The sequence below is a fragment of the Camelina sativa genome, chromosome 16 (assembly GCF_030686135.1).
Source record: "Camelina sativa cultivar CO46 ecotype springtype chromosome 16, ASM3068613v1".
Classification (NCBI taxonomy): Eukaryota; Viridiplantae; Streptophyta; class Magnoliopsida; order Brassicales; family Brassicaceae; genus Camelina; species Camelina sativa.
This window is the reverse complement of record NC_141895.1, coordinates 25,079,378-25,095,765: the sequence shown is the minus strand read 5'-3', so window position 1 is coordinate 25,095,765 and position 16,388 is coordinate 25,079,378. Positions and strand designations below refer to the sequence as shown.

Sequence of the window (16,388 nt, the reverse complement as noted above, 5' to 3'; positions counted from 1 at the left end):
TTTGAACTTTAACCAATATATATTTTTCTTAAAGAAAAATATAATAGTTAAGTAATTGAGTTACCTGCAAATCCGCTGACTAAATAATTTTTTGTTTAATCCACAAATCATGCTTAAGATTATTTTCTCATTTAACTCACATAATGTTTTAGAATTTCATTTTATTTTTCAGTAAGTGTCATTTTCTTGTTTAAATGCTATTGCTATTTTTTTTATACAATAAAACATCATTATTGTTAATGAATTTTGTTACACAAAGAACATAGATATCCAAAATTAACGAGTTATATACTTTTGGGAAATTTTATTATTATGTGAAAATAACCTAAACTATTGTTCACAAAAAAATATAATTAATTTAGAATATAAATGTATGTACTCCTAGTAAAAAAAAAAAGTATGATCTGTGGGATGTTCCAAACTGTTTGGTAACATGTGGATGCATGTGACTCAGATGCCCAAATTATAGGGAGCATAACACTGATCACCACTCCCTTTACTTGAATAATCATCTTCTCCTGACACGTCTGAAAGGTGGAAATTTTTAGAAAAATATATTATTTTCTGCAAAATCTAAATGTCTTTCTTTTGAGTGGATGGTCAATTTTATCAAACACCAAAATAAAACAAAGTTTAAAGTAACAAAAAAGGTGTTGCCCAAAAGAAAAGAAAAAGTAACAAAAAAGGAAATTTTCTTTTATAATAGGAACTTTGTAATGTGGTGTGAAGGAAAGTAGAGAAACACAAAAATAGAGAGGCTTAGGCATTCCAACCAACATACCATTTCGAATTATATGATGATAAAGAAAGGTTTGTATTTTATTTTTTAAAATCATTGGATTTTATAAGCTAAAAAGTACCGTTCTATTCACCTATTGATTGATTGATCAAAGCAGTTATATATATAGAGTTTACAAAAGGAATTATGCTCTAATTAGGCATGGGAATAATATCCACAATCCGCGGATATTCGATATCCGATCCAGTATCCGACCCAAAAAACAGGATATCCGGTTGAAACGGAGCGAACCCGGATAATGATTTTTCGAATCCGTCGGATCCGGATACAGATCCAGACAAACCCGCTAACTATGTTGATATCTCCGGCTTTCTTTCGCTGCCCCTCCATGTGTTTTGTCTATGATTCAATATTGTTGATATTACTTCCGACGATGATTTCTAGATGAGAGTGATGGTTCCAGCGGTTCTCTTCCTCTTGTTTCGTCGTCACTGTGATTCAGTGCTTCAGGAGAGGAGAGAAAAAAACAAGATTTGTTGATATTGTTTTGGCGGCTAATTTTTTTGGGAAAACAAAAAAATCGGATCCGGGTATCCGCGGATATCTGGCTTTTCTGACGGATATTCGAAACCCGGATATCTATTGTGACAGATTCGGATATCAAAACTGTGTATCCGGATGCGGATACTATCAAAAAACCCGAATATCCGCTCCTCCTTGTACATGATCAAAATCGCCAAAACTTTCCATGTAACATTAATAAAAGTCACATGTTTGAATCAAGATAAATTAATGTTAACATGTGATGTATGATTCGAATAATATTTTGGGTATTCGGGAATTTTTTTGGGTATTCAATATCTGTTTCGATCAATAAAATTGAAAACTTATTTAAAAATACTATATAATTTTTTTTTTAAATTCTAATTTTTAAAATATATCAATATTTCTAAGAGCTATAAAATACATGTAACTAGTCCAACTCAAATCTAATTCACCTACTTACTCCCTATTTCTACTATTTTGGATAATATTGTGGAAAAAGAAGTTCCCTATTTCTACTTGCTTTAATTTGTCTCTATTTCTATAATTACATTTTGGATAATATTATTGATATTCTCAAGCTATTGACAAAAAATATATAATATTGTCTTATTGATATTCTAAATATTTTCACTTATTTGTATAAAATTTTATCCGACTATTAATCGAAAATGAAAAATTCATAAGACTGTCGAGACAGATCTATTCAATTCATCATTTTATCTTCTTGAAATATATGTAATTAGAAAAGGTAACAATAATGTTATCATAATTAAGAATGTGTGCCCTAAATAAATAAATGGACATATTTGTTTCACTTTCTAGTGGAATATCTTTATACACAATTATTGTCTCTCCACTTTGGTTTCATGAAAATGACTACTCAACCTTTTCTTGGTAGATAGTAGTGGCTAAATTAATTGATTCTTTATAAATCTTTATTATTAAATTAAAAAATCAAGTATATTTAAGTAAATACTAGCTCACAAAATTGTTGACAAAAAAAAAAAAAAAAAACTAGCTCACAAAAGTGAAATTTCAAAGGTATTATTGAAATTGGACTAAAATATCAAAAGTTACATTTCGTTTTTGTTAGAATTTAGTAGCACTAATACAAAAGTGAAAGTTACAATATTTTAATTCTAAATTATGTAGAAAATATAATCAATGTAAACCCGTAAGATAAAAAAAATTGACACATGGAAATCTCATGTATTCATAAATTTATAAATCAGATAACTAAATATACGTATATAATTGTGGTTTTTGAACTCAAATTAATTAAGTGAAATAAACTATTTCTCGTAGAGTGAATTATCTAAATAATCAAATTAAAGAACCGAACTAATAACTGATTGCCTATATAATTCTAGTAGATCAGTTCTGTTTCTATAACCAAAATCGATACAAAAACCGAAAATCTAGGTTCACGTCGATTTAGAAATTTTGGTTCAGTTATTTAATTATCCCAACCCTAATTTAGATTTTCAGTGATACAGACAAATACAAATCAGTATACAAAATCACGGTGAAACACATATTAACTGAATAACTGGAAAGATACACACACATTCCTTTTCGCTCGGATTAACCAAATTAAACAAATCGAAGAGTATCATTAATGCTTTTTTAAAAAATAGGACTAATATTTGTTGGTAGATGTTATCATGCGAGTTGATGTAGTTACTGATACATTAAATGTATATGTGGCCATGTCGTAATCTCTAGTTGGTGTAGCTAGCAATGATTTGTGATTTGATCGCAAACAATCCTTAGATACAGTTTTATCACATGTTGTAGATCAATGTTGTTGGCTCTCAACGGGTAGTTGCATTCACAATTGGAGTTACACTCAGACATGCATTAATTCTCTGTGGCCATATGTTTTGTTTGTCATTTCTCCTTCATAGTGTGGTTTTAATCTTTTAAAATTCTCCATTGATGTAAATTTATATTTTTGGTGAATAATAAATATTTTCATATTCTTACCAAAATAAAATAATTAACCGATCAATGAGATTAGATAAATCATTCCCTAAAAAGAATTTATAGTGAACTAGAAAGCCAATCTGCATTTGGGCCTTGTCAACTAAGTAGTGATAATTAATTAACCTTGAATTTGAAATAAAATTACTCCCAAACTGTAAGCTATAGCCTATATGTATGTGTTACTTCCATATATATGTACGCAGGCAAAACTAAATTTAATCTATATACTAGATTTTAACCCGCGGTACACCGCATGCATATAATTTTTATTATAATTTATATTTATATTGTATCTATTTATTAAATATTTGATGTTTTGTAAATAAAGAAATAACTAAATTTTCCGATTGTTGTGCGGATAAATATTTATATTATTTTTGAACCCGCAATACACTTCATGACCATTTGTTTGTTATATTTAGTTTGTTTTGTTTAGTGTTTGAGATTCTATTTTGATTTTTAGTTATTATAGCAAAAAATAAGGGATCTAAATACATAAGTAATTTATACGCTGTGATTAAGTCACATTTTCCTAATGATTCAATTATTTTACACAATCTTAGTTAAATTAACTTGATTTTATGTTAAATATTCTAATATTAGTAGTGTTGATAAATAATTAAATGAGAATTTAACCCGTGTTAACACAAATTTAATAATATTTTATTAATTCAAACATGTCCTCTTTATAACTCATCTACTATATAACCACATTATATAATATTTTAAACTTTTTAATTTTATATATTCGTAATAATTTATTTATTTTTATTAAGTTTATATATGTTAATTATAATATTTAAATGAATGTCAATCGAAGTTTTTCTTACGTTAATAATCAAATCTCACAGGTTTTGGAAAACAAAATGGGAATCAAATTGTTGTTTTCTTTGTTTGCGAATGATTCAGATATAGAATATCTTCAAAACACAACAAAATGTGTGGTTATATATATGATAGTTTCTATTTTCATATTGATTATTGTTATTTATTGTGTTGGAATGAAATGTAAAATATTTAGGAAACAAAATCTGTAGTAATGTTAGTTTTGGAAATTTTTTAGGGGTTAATGTTGTAAATAACTTTTTAAATAAATAAAAGTAAAAGGGCATAACACAAAATGTACTTCAAAATGTTAATATAGATATAAAGTTAACTTTTCTCTCTTCTCTTTCCTCCACATCATCATCCACCTAATCAATATTTTTTTTTGCATTAAAAAAATACTATTTTAAATAAACATTAATTGCTTATTTATTATTTATAATTAATAATATTTAAAAATAAATAAAAACGAATTAAATAAAATTAATTAAATTTTAAAATAGTATAAACAATAACATAAATTCTTTTAGTAAAAAATAAATATATAAAAATGAATTAAGTAAAATAAATGAAAATTTAAAAATATTAAAAATAATAGTATGAATTTGTTATAGTAATAGTGTTATTATCCAAATTATAACCAAAAAATGATCATATTCCAAAATTTATAATGGGTTAATGAGTTTTAGAATGAAAGTAAGATTTTAATGCATGGTGGAGTAAAAAAAACAATTTATGTAATTGTATTTATAAAAATCTAAACAGAAAAATAAAATTGAAGTGGAACATTAGTTTCTAAGAAAAATATACTACAAAGATTTATTATTAAATTTCACTTATAAAAAATAAAAAATTAGGGAAATATCTTTAGTCAAGTGGTTACAGCACCACTTCTACAACCGAACCCACCAGAGTTCGACTCCAGTAAGTCGTGTTACCCTGCGTAGTAGATATTGGTGTTGTCGATTCAATGATGAAAAAAAAATTAATTACTTAACTCAATTTAAAATTTTAAATCTAAAACAAAGATATTATAAGGGTCACATTTTTTTTGGGAAAACTATGAAAAATAATTTGGAAAAGATAATCCATCTAAAAAACAAAATCAATGGTCAGAAAATATAGAAAAAATGAACATCTTAAAAAAAATCAATTTTATTGTGAACATGTTTTTTAGTGAACGGATATTCATTGTCAGGTTTAAACGTTTCCCCATTTAGACATTTTTGACTTGGTCGAAATTCTATTATGGCAGATGATGCACTTGGACAACTCCATTGTAGCGACATAGCACTAAAATTGTTCATCAAACTTTGTATATTTACATTTAATGTGGGATATCAATATGTTTAAATGATCTCTATAATTAGGTCAACAGTCGGCATTCGGCTTTAGAATTTTTAAAAAGATGTTTTCATGGTATATGATTATAGAATGAACTATTCGAAAGATAAAATGTCAGAAGATTGTCGACAATATGGTTTACTTTTCCAGTGAGGTTCTTAAGTCATTTTTTGTTATCACGTGATATATTGTTGATTTGTCAGAAAAACATTATTTTGACACTAGACAATATATGACATATATATAGATTAGTAAAATAAGTACAGTCTTTATACAGATTTATCTTTTAATCGTGAAATAATTGTATTTATATTCAATGATTCTTATTGATAAAAATTTAAATAAAATCTCACGCAAATAGATATAATAAATAAATATTATCTTCAACAATATATCACTTAGTAAAGTAAGTTTAGTGTTTATATAGATTTATACTCAAAAGTTTGAATAATTATATTTGAGCTCAATACTTATACTGATTAAAAAATTAAATTAAAATCCCGCGTGTGCGCCGGTCTAAATTCTAATATATATATATATATATATATATATATATATATATATATATATATATATATATATATATATATATATATTTTAAGTTTTGCGTGTGTACATATATATATATATGTATGTACAATGTAGAGTCCAATACATATTTGTTTAAAAGATAATAATAATTTCTAAGTACTTAAACAACTTATGGTAATCGATTGGTTGAAAATATAACTCTAGAACTATGGGACCTTTTGAAAGAAAAAAAAAAGAATTAGGGGACCAAAATTTGTGTGTGTGTGTTTTACTGTCGTTTCCATCAAAATTGACCACATCAGACATTTTAAATTTTCATATTCATGATTAGGTTATTAGTATGAAATTCCACGGTTTATAAAGAAAAAAGAATTCTCGCACATTACAATTTTTTTTTTTGATAACTCAAAAGTGATCCAGAGTTCCGAAAGACTAGTTTCCTGGAATCCGGAGGATCCATGTTAAATTACTTGAACTTCGTGGCCAATACTATTCAGACCTAGGTGGTGGGACTAGCCGACTTGGTTGGACATTACTAGACTAAAAAATAACAGCAACTTAGCTCAACTATGTTCTCTATATCAGAAAAGAGTAAAAACTAAAAACCAATATATAGCACTCAGAATCATCCCATTAACTTTTTGGATGTAACACTTAGTATCTGAAAAGTTGAAGTTTTACCTTTACATTGAGGCCCAACTATATATAGATGAGCCCAAGTAAAGGAAGAGAAGTTCTTCTTTCTTTCTTGTGAGTTCTAATACGAAAAGCAGTTTTGATTGACCATCTGGACTCAACAGCCTAAATTTGTATGTTATCTCCAAAACAAAGGTACATTCCACAAAAGAAAAAAAGAAAAAAACGCTCTGTCTGTTGTGTTCTCTTCTTGTTCTCGTTTTCTTTAGTCGCTCAACAATAATAGAGTAAAAATAAAGACATTAGCAAAAAAAAAAAAGAACAATTGAACGTAACATTACATAGAAAGTATAAATTAAGTACGCACATTGTAACTCTAACGACACAATCATGTTATATATATAGATATATATAGAACCAATGTCAGTTCTTGAACTCACTCTCGCAATTCTCCGACACAATCTCAACCTTCTTCCCATCTAATAATCCCTTAACCTTAACATCACAAGTCACCGCCACGTTCTTGTTCCGTTTGACCGGCCCTGCTTCATACTCAGCCTTCAGCTCCATCGTCAGTATCATAACCAATGGTTGTTTCGAGCCACGAGGTTGTACAGCTGCGTTCTTGGTCGACCCATCAAGCTTCACATTGACCTTGTCGGATCCAAATGCGGCCTGGGACAACCCCGGAAATTTCCCGCTTCCCAGCCTCTTGTTCTTGTACGTTAGGGAAACGACCCCGTCCTTTTTCATCACATAGCGTACTCCCATGTTAGACGTTGGATTCTCGGCTCTCAACATGACCTCGAAATTACTAGATTTTGCAGTTAATCTCTCGACCGCAAAAATAGGAAGAGTGGGGTTAAATGCGAAATGTAGAATGATAGTGATTGCACCGAGGATGAATCCGAAAACGACCAAGATGATGAAGAACCACATAAGACGTTTAGAGCACCCTTTTTTTTTGTTTTTCTCCGGGTTCTTGCGGCGTTTTTCAACGTATTTTGCGTGTTCCGGAGGAGGGGTCCAATAGACTTGATCTCTCGGGACTCTGACAACGTACGTCTCTAGCTCAGGGATTGTATCCGGAGGAGGAAGAGACGAAAGAGTTGTGGTTGGTAATGGAGAGAGATTAAGAGAATTGTTACGCCAATGGTGTGATGGAGGATCTTGAGAGGGCAATGAAGGGAGGCTGGAGGTTGGACGGTGCCAGACGGAAGGAGGATCATCGGGTTTGTCATCATCGGATTCAGGGGCGGTGGCGGAAGGAGGAAGCCGTGGCCCCTCCATTGGAGAAAGGTGGGAGTTACGAGATGTGCGGTGGAGATTGGTCTAGAGGGAAGAAGAAAGAGAGAGAATTAAGAGAGGATGCGAAAATTAGGGTTTGCATGGGAAAAGTAAGTGGTTGTTGTTGCATGACTCAAACTTTTGGTTGGTTTGGAGAGGATTTTGCTATTTAGAGTTTTAGCCAACTCACCTTACTTTTCATTCTTCTGTTATTTTTCAAAACCACATTACAAAAATCAAATAATATAGTTTGATGGTGATTGATGATCAACGAAGACGTTATTAGCTAGTCTTTCTTTACCAGATATCGTTTTTAGAACTAAAGTATGCATATAAAATGTATCCATATAAAGCATATATGAGTAAAAATTCGCAAAACTTTTGCAGATATTTCTGTCTTTAAATTTCAAATGTAAATTTCAGTGCCAACAAATACCACCATTTAAATTAATTGTTCTATTCATGTTACGAGAAATACCCTGATTAAAATACCAGACCATAAAACAATTTTTTTGTTCCAAAAGAACTAGAAAATAACAGCAAAACAAATTTATAGCGTAATTCGATCTGTTTCCTAAGAGTTTATTAATCATTTAGACTCTCATCCATAATTTTTAAGACACCTTCATAAACCCAGGATATGCGAAATTTTAGAATTCTTATAATTTTGTTTTTACTTGAAATAAAATATTATAGTACTTTTAAGAATTTTCCTACCATCAAGCTAAAAAGATGCCACAAATTCTCTTTTAGTTTTCGAAATTACAACCTAATAATATATTAAAAACAACCAAATTTCATTATGAAAGGGTCTTATTATATTTTGTATGTTTTAAAGTTTTCAAACTTTTGAGGTAGAACTAAAAAAATTTGTTTAATTTGGTGTGATATTTCTCGAGTCTCCTACAATTCTCTTGCAAGTTTCTAATTTCTTAGGAAGGTATCATTTAATGATTATTGGATGGATCGGACATGAAGGTAATAAACGTTTCAGAATATCAATCCGCAGCAACCGGCCATTCAAAATTATGGTTGTGGGCCGTGTTGCTGTTTCTGTGACAATACTATCCAAAATTTATTTCTTTTCTTTTTCGAAGAAAAAAACAGCTGTACATGGAAAAGAAAAATATCAAGAAAATCTTATCTCCATGACTTGATCATATGGTCTCCGATTTTTACACAATCGAATTTAAACAGAAAAAAAAAAAAAAAACAAAAAAAGAAGAAGAAGAGAAGATTAACGTCTGTCTATAATTCTTCCCTGGTCGACCTCGATCCACGTGAAGCATGTTTTGTCTTGGGTGCGTTACAACTTACATTATACTTCGATATCTAGAAACTATTAGTTGTGATTGGTAACTATTTACATACTTTTTTTTTTCGTAAATCCGCTAAAGCTTTGATACTCCTTTGAACTTTTATGTTTGGCGAAAAATGAAGGTGCATATTGTGTATCAATCACACTAGAAATGCAATACAGTATTACGAAATCTGACACCGCATGCCGACCTGTACGCCCAGTAAACGACGTGCTTAAATCATATTTTTCTTCGATTCCAACGTACTAAACACTACCACGTCATCTTCACAAGCTGATCCGAAAGGCAGAGGATAATTACTCCTCACTGAAATCTAAAGTCTATTTAACTATTTTAACATTTTGCAACAAATCTATTAATATTTCCATAAGACTAGATCTCTCTTTCTTCCATTCACATCACCAAAATATGCCTCGCCGTGACGTCCTCTTCCTCTCACTCCTCCTAGTTGCCGCCACCATCTCCACCGTCGCATTCGCAGTAAGTTCCCCAAATCTCATCCTCATCATCAATACTACTTTCGTCTATAACTTAGCAGACACACACACATTACCAGATTTGGACACAACATCAGTTTAAACTAAACTAGGGGGCTACAAACTAATGTTTTCTTCCCATTAACAAAAAAACAAACAAATCATTTTCTTGATTTTCACAGGAGGATGAAGCAGATTGTGTCTACACATTCTACCTCAGAACCGGATCAACCTTCAAAGCCGGTACAGATTCGATCATAAGCGCTAGAATCTACGACAAATACGGAGACTACATCGGGATCAGAAACCTAGAGGCATGGGGTGGTTTAATGGGACCAGGTTACAACTACTACGAGAGGGGTAATCTCGACATTTTCAGTGGCAAAGCACCGTGTCTTCCGAGCCCAATCTGTTCGTTAAATCTTACCTCTGACGGCTCCGGTGACCACCACGGCTGGTATGTTAACTACGTGGAAGTCACGACGGCCGGAGTTCACGCTAAGTGCGCGTACCAAACCTTCGATGTTGAGCAATGGCTTGCGACCGATACGTCGCCTTATGAGCTCACCGCAGTTCGGAACAACTGCCCCAAGGTTTCAATTAGGGAGAGTGTCGCTCGTGTCGGGTCTGAGATCCGAAAGACTCTGTCTTGGATCGTCTGAGATATGTGGATGAACGTTTACTTTTGTAAAACTTGGAGACTTGTTCTTTGTCGTCTTTTGAACGTGTTCATTGGTAATAATGAAAATGATTCGATCAAATAAAAAGTTGTGTTCTTTGTTGTCTATGAGATTTCATCAAACATTATTGAGTTCTTTTTTCTTTCTAGTGATAAATCTAAAAGGTAGTTACTCTGGTTGATATCACAAATAAAATTTTTTTTTTTGACCTCAAAATCTCCATATTTTATTAAGCCGGTTCAAATAGGATAGCCTGAAGAGCTACTCCGGAACCTGCCGACTTACATTGGAAAAATTACAACCTCGTGTTCGAGCCGCTTTCGCAATGCAAGACATTGTTTGTTCTAGAAATAAAACCAATGGAAAACATAGTAAACCTTTTACGCAAAGAATGAAAAAAGTCAAGCTCCGATGCAAAAGCCGGCCAATCTTTTGATTCATCAATAACGCTAGCAATCTCTTGACAGTCTGTCTCAAAGTGGACCATAACATGTCCCATGGAGAGAACTCTGTCCATAGCCCAACACAGAGCCTCTAATTCGGCGTGGAGAGGAGATAGAAGGCATGGCACCGCTTTTAAACCCCAAATAGGCTCCGGGCTAGACAAACGAAATCCTATACCTGAAACAGTATCCTCCTTCCTCCATGATCCATCGACTTGACAAACCAAACATCCCGTCATTAAGCCTGTAGAGCTGGACGTTTCTTCCGCTGGTGTCGTGACTTCCACAATTCCAGTATCCTCCACTATTTGAGCTATCTTCCATGCTTTCATAGTTAAAACTTAAATAGTTAAATCTCACAGACAATATTAAATTGAAAGAAAATTCTTCTTTCTTATGGTTCAATAATTCTGGTTACTTTCTAAAACATATATAGATCTAGACATATAACGGGATAACCGTATAGATCTAAATAATTTTGGTTACTTTATAACCATATAATTTGATCTATAAACAGTAAACACATATAACTGGATCTATATATTTTTTAGAAAGTAACCAAACTTTAGTCAAAAATTTATTAGTTAAGATTTAGAAACAATGCGAAGTCCTCAAGGCCAACATGGAGAAAAAGCCATACAAACTTAATCTTAACATGTTTGCAAATTTGACGAATACTGAGTTTATGAATTCTCACACATGTCTTGATATGAGGGATCAAAAGAAACTTCTCGACTCCAAATCGTTCATTTACGAGCACAAGCACCAGATTCCTTGGATTCGAGACATAAAGATGTTGTAAATAAAATAATGTGAAAGATCAAGGAACGTGAGTTTTTTGTTTTTTGTTTTTTTTTTGTCTAACGTGTGGTAAGTCTTAAGAAAGGTTTTATGGTACTCTCCTTTTGTTCTGTGTTCAAAAAAGAAAACCTAATCTAATTCCTTTTGATAATGAAAGTTTTCTCTATATTCCTCAGTTTTATTTTCAGTTAACTTTAAAATGGTGGTCTTTTTAGTTTTTATGATAATACTGCTATCACGCCATTCCGAAAACTATATTCAATGTGTTTTCATTTGATTTACAAGAGGGTTAAAAAGATGAAAGGTATATTTATGCAATCCTAGTTACGATATGTGAGAAAATTATCAAAATTGAGATGAAAACCGAAGAAACCAAAAGAAAAAATGCAGGAACTGTGCCAGCCGTTAGAGTTTTTTTGGTAAGAAGATTTTTTTTTTTTTTTTTTTTTTGTTAACTGAGTAAATCTCTCCAGATTTGCAAATGGGCGGTAAGCGACTATTCATTCCAAGCTAGAACCACTAGCCCACCACCTCGTAGTTTTGGTAAGAAGATGAATCAAACAAAATTATAAGATATATACATTTATTAATTTAAGTTGAAAATGTAACTTATGCTTCCGATGGCTTCAAAGCATGGTCTAAAGCAATGTTGTTAGAAGGTGATCTGATTAAGCTTTTTAAAAACATCACCAAATAAATTCATAAGTAGTTGATTTTGAGTTGAAATCTTATAATTTCTCATTTGGTATCAGAATCTAACTCCATATAGAATGGATCGGTCGAAAAGAAAGAGCAATTCACTGAACCTAAAGTTGTTAGAGAAACCATGAAACTTGCTCAATCAAATAATAAGTGAGTTATAATCAAACTTAACACAATGCTATAACTTTATCATTTACAAACAAAAAAAAAAACATAGCAAACGATGTCGTTTATGTGTTTATTTATTTATTTATTTAAATTTCGAAAAAGCAAACGTGGTAAAAAAGAATAACCAAACGAAGTTGTTTCATTAATTAGTTTTGGACTTCCGAGTTTTTGATTTATCCTGCACCTACATCAATATACTTGTCGGATGTGCGTTCCATCTTCTCTTTCTCAAAGAAATCAGCTTGCTTCCATCATTCCATTTGTTTATTTGTTGTCGTTCTGATTTTGTTAGTGTGTTTCTAATAATGATTTTACTCTTTTTGTATGTAATATTGTTGTAGAAAAGAGTTTAAGAGAAAAAGGCATTTCTAGAAATAGATTGATTTGATGACGTTGGTTGATGAATTTTTTTACTAGAGCCAAACAATCTTTAACCGCCTTCATTCGTTGTGATTTTATAATAAGAAAAAACAGATCGTGGTTTTATTTAAACAAATACAAAACATAAATATATGAAAAAATCATTTGACAAATACATTAAAGCGAAGCAAATACTCAAGACACTTCAATGCAATCCGGGTTTGATAAGGCATATACCCTTAATCATGAAACGTATGTAAGGCATGCTCGGGAAGATGATTGGCCAACACGTATCAGAAAATGAATTAACGACTAGACAACATTCTTTCCTGATCTCACGAAGAGGAAAATGAAAGATTCCCTTTATGTTTTCCAAACATCCAGGAAATCTTTTCATATCATTCCAACAGTGGTCAGGATACATCGGTTGAGCACTCGAACCAGTGCCGGCCCAACCAATTTTGCTGCCTAAGGCAATTTTTTTTTTTCTCCATTAACAAACATTAGAAAAAAAAAGTTGCAAAAACTGCTACACAAAGGTTCGAACTCTTAACACTAAAGGATAATAAAAGCATACCCAACCACCACAAGTTTTTGAAAATTGATGCCCCTTAAATTGCTAATATAATTTGCCGCCTAAAGCCCTTGCTTTACGGGCTTTAGGTCAGGGCCGGCACTGACTCGAACATAAGCAAGTTATCAACAAAACAGCAACCACCATCAAAAGACTTGTCTTCATCATCTTAGATGGAATTCTATTAATTAAATTATGAATGAATTTAGTTTATATCACTTATGTTGTTGATGTCTGATTTTTATAGGGGGTTCTTTACAATATTTTGCCTAGATATTGACCAACTGGAATTGGTAATTTTGAAATACATGTCACCTAGTTAAAACAAAAAGAGCGTAAATAACTCTATGACTATCATAGTAATTGCTAGTCAATGGTTGACTAAGGGTACAAATTTTTTTTATTAAATATAATACCATATTTACGAATTTATCTTTGAATTGTCGTAGTATATATTTATATATATATACACATTCATATTTTACTCTTCTTTTTAAACTATAACATCATTTTGTATATATACTTCCTTGTAGGTTTCTTAAGAAATCATCTTTACATGGTATGAAAGCAATGTTTGTGACCTTGCAAGCATCAAAATCCAAATTGAAGTATCTATGCATTATGTAGAACAAAGATCTATATATATATATATATATATAATTCCTATATATATATTTATTAGGAATAAAAGGAATATATAGCTATAATATTCCGTTTACTCTTTAATCCTTTTATTATTTAGGAATAATATATTATATATATAGTATAAAACTATACTATTTAGGAATCACTATTAAACATATTTCTATTTATTTCCATAACAAATAAAAAATACATAGTAATAAATATGAAGTAACCATGCTACTTATAAATCATTAACATACATACACTATATATATGTAAATTATAATGACATGTAATCGCTAGAGAGCTCGAGATACATTTTTTCTAATCACCCTCATTAATTAATAATATTTACAATTCATGCTATTATATATTTATCAAAAAATTAAAAAAATTTGTTATTTTCCAAATTAAATAATGTGCACCTCTTTTCCAAATATACTTTTATAAACATTTCAAAATTAACATAAAAAAATAGAATATATGATATAATTAGTAAAAATAGTATAACTCATATCTTTTACTCATATCTTTACTAATAATTGTTGAATATTAATATTAAAATAAGTATTTTTTTTTGAATGTATATTACACCTCTTAGTATATTTTTATTATAACTATATCTTAGTATTTTTATATTAATATTTAATGTGATGGTATTATGTGTTAATAGAATTATAGTTAGATGGTAAAATAGTAAATGAACATAAAAAAATTTTGTGTAAAATGTGTGATAGTGAAAATATAGATTGAGAAAATGTGTTAGAAGGATATATAACAACTCTTATTTATATGTGTTATATGACTTATATCCTTTAGCTCATTCATTTGGCAAATTGGCACCCATGTGATATATATATATATATATATATCACTTATGTGGTCGTGAGTTTAACCCCTCTTTGTACTATATATATATTTTTATTGGGTTAATTTTATTCTTGTTCTACTTCTCTGCCTTTGTTTAGTCATTTCCTTTTTTTTTTTTTTTGCTATTAGATGCATTTTCTTTATTCTATTTTATTTTATTTCTTTAATAAAATTATATACTTTTAGTTTTATTTAAATTTTCTATTTCTAGTTAAATTTTTTTTTTTACTGTACTACACATACATCCGAATTGAAAAAATGACAGTAGATGATAATAAGAGAAAAGAAGAGATGCTTTGTAATTTTTATTTTACAAAATCTCTAAAAGAGGTGGATGAGCTTCTATTTTGTACTCATGAACCTCAACCAAACGAAGGATAATAATATTTTTATTATTTACACAAGTGTTTTATTGATGGTATAAATAATAAAACCAAGTATAATAGACCAACATTACAAACCAAGTATAACAGGCCAAAAATTGATAAAACTGTAAAATAAATTGATAATTCTTGGAACAAAAGCTATACTACAAATCACATATATTAATGGAAACTTCAAAATAAAACTGCGAATAATTTTTAGAAACGTATAACAGAAATCAATAACCCAAAACATAAAAAAATGATGAGACTTGCATCAACGTGAAACCATAGAGGCTATGTTGATATGGATTCACGAAATTCACATATGTGTGCCTATAACACCCTAGTTTGATGGTGCGTGCCAAGAGTTTTAAAAAATTGATTTGGCCACATATATCACAAAAATGCATTTATTTTTTTGATCAAAGGTTCTGAGAGAACTCACAATTAAGCGTGTTTATGCTGGAGTAGTTTCAGAATGGATGATCTTACGAAAAGTGATTGTTGGAACTATGCGAGTGAGGAAAAAATATAGAAAATATCTAATGGTAAATTGTAGGGTTGATTAACAAGTATTTAAAACTTTCCGGTCGTAGCAAACATTCATCGGATATGGATCGGATGCGTCTATGGACCAAGACTGGACGTGGAGCCTACTTAGAGAGGTGACCCAACAAACCGGGAGTGGACATGTGGTCCACTAAGAGGTGACGATTGGACGTTTTAGTATATGTGATGTGTTGAAATAAAAAGAGGAATAGCTTTTAATTGGTATTTTGAAATTAAATAAAAAGTATGGGTCTTTTTGAACGGTTATTATATGCGTAAAAAAACAATACTATTCACAAAATATTTTTAAATATAAATTTTATTAAATATTTTTTTTTATTTCTAAATGATTCGTAAACCATACAAAATAAAATTATTGAGGAAAACATGTACAATCATGTCCACCTGGTATACTTGCACATTTGCAACGACTATAGTAGTTATCTCGAACTTCCTGTTCGCATTGAAAAGAAGCATAACGAGCATCACGATAACATGAGGTTCCTGGAATGAATTCAACAATAAAAGGTGCCCGCTCTCTTGCCTCCACTATTTAAAATCAA

At 30.5% G+C, this 16,388-nt stretch overlaps 3 protein-coding genes across 3 annotated transcripts; 1 reads left to right on the top strand and 2 right to left on the bottom strand.

Annotated features, from left to right (window-relative positions):
* Window positions 1–6,890: 6,890 nt before the first annotated feature.
* On the bottom strand, window positions 6,891–8,015 carry LOC104751860 (NDR1/HIN1-like protein 13). Its single transcript, XM_010473910.2, has one exon. It carries the CDS (start codon window positions 7,895–7,897, stop codon window positions 7,031–7,033), a length of 867 nt encoding a protein of 288 aa, XP_010472212.2. The 5' UTR covers window positions 7,898–8,015; the 3' UTR covers window positions 6,891–7,030.
* Window positions 8,016–8,987: 972 nt separating this feature from the next.
* On the top strand, window positions 8,988–10,474 carry LOC104751859 (PLAT domain-containing protein 2). Its single transcript, XM_010473909.3, has 3 exons — window positions 8,988–9,195; window positions 9,335–9,693; window positions 9,872–10,474. The coding sequence occupies exons 2-3, from the start codon at window positions 9,622–9,624 to the stop codon at window positions 10,349–10,351; spliced, it is 552 nt and encodes a 183-aa protein (XP_010472211.1). The 5' UTR covers window positions 8,988–9,195; window positions 9,335–9,621; the 3' UTR covers window positions 10,352–10,474.
* A 2,574-nt stretch (window positions 10,475–13,048) lies between these two features.
* On the bottom strand, window positions 13,049–13,582 carry LOC109129543 (uncharacterized). The gene is made up of 2 exons (XM_087490431.1): window positions 13,521–13,582; window positions 13,049–13,277 (listed from the first exon to the last, which is right to left on the bottom strand). The coding sequence occupies exons 1-2, from the start codon at window positions 13,580–13,582 to the stop codon at window positions 13,049–13,051; spliced, it is 291 nt and encodes a 96-aa protein (XP_087346557.1).
* Between the last annotated feature and the right edge of the window lie 2,806 nt (window positions 13,583–16,388).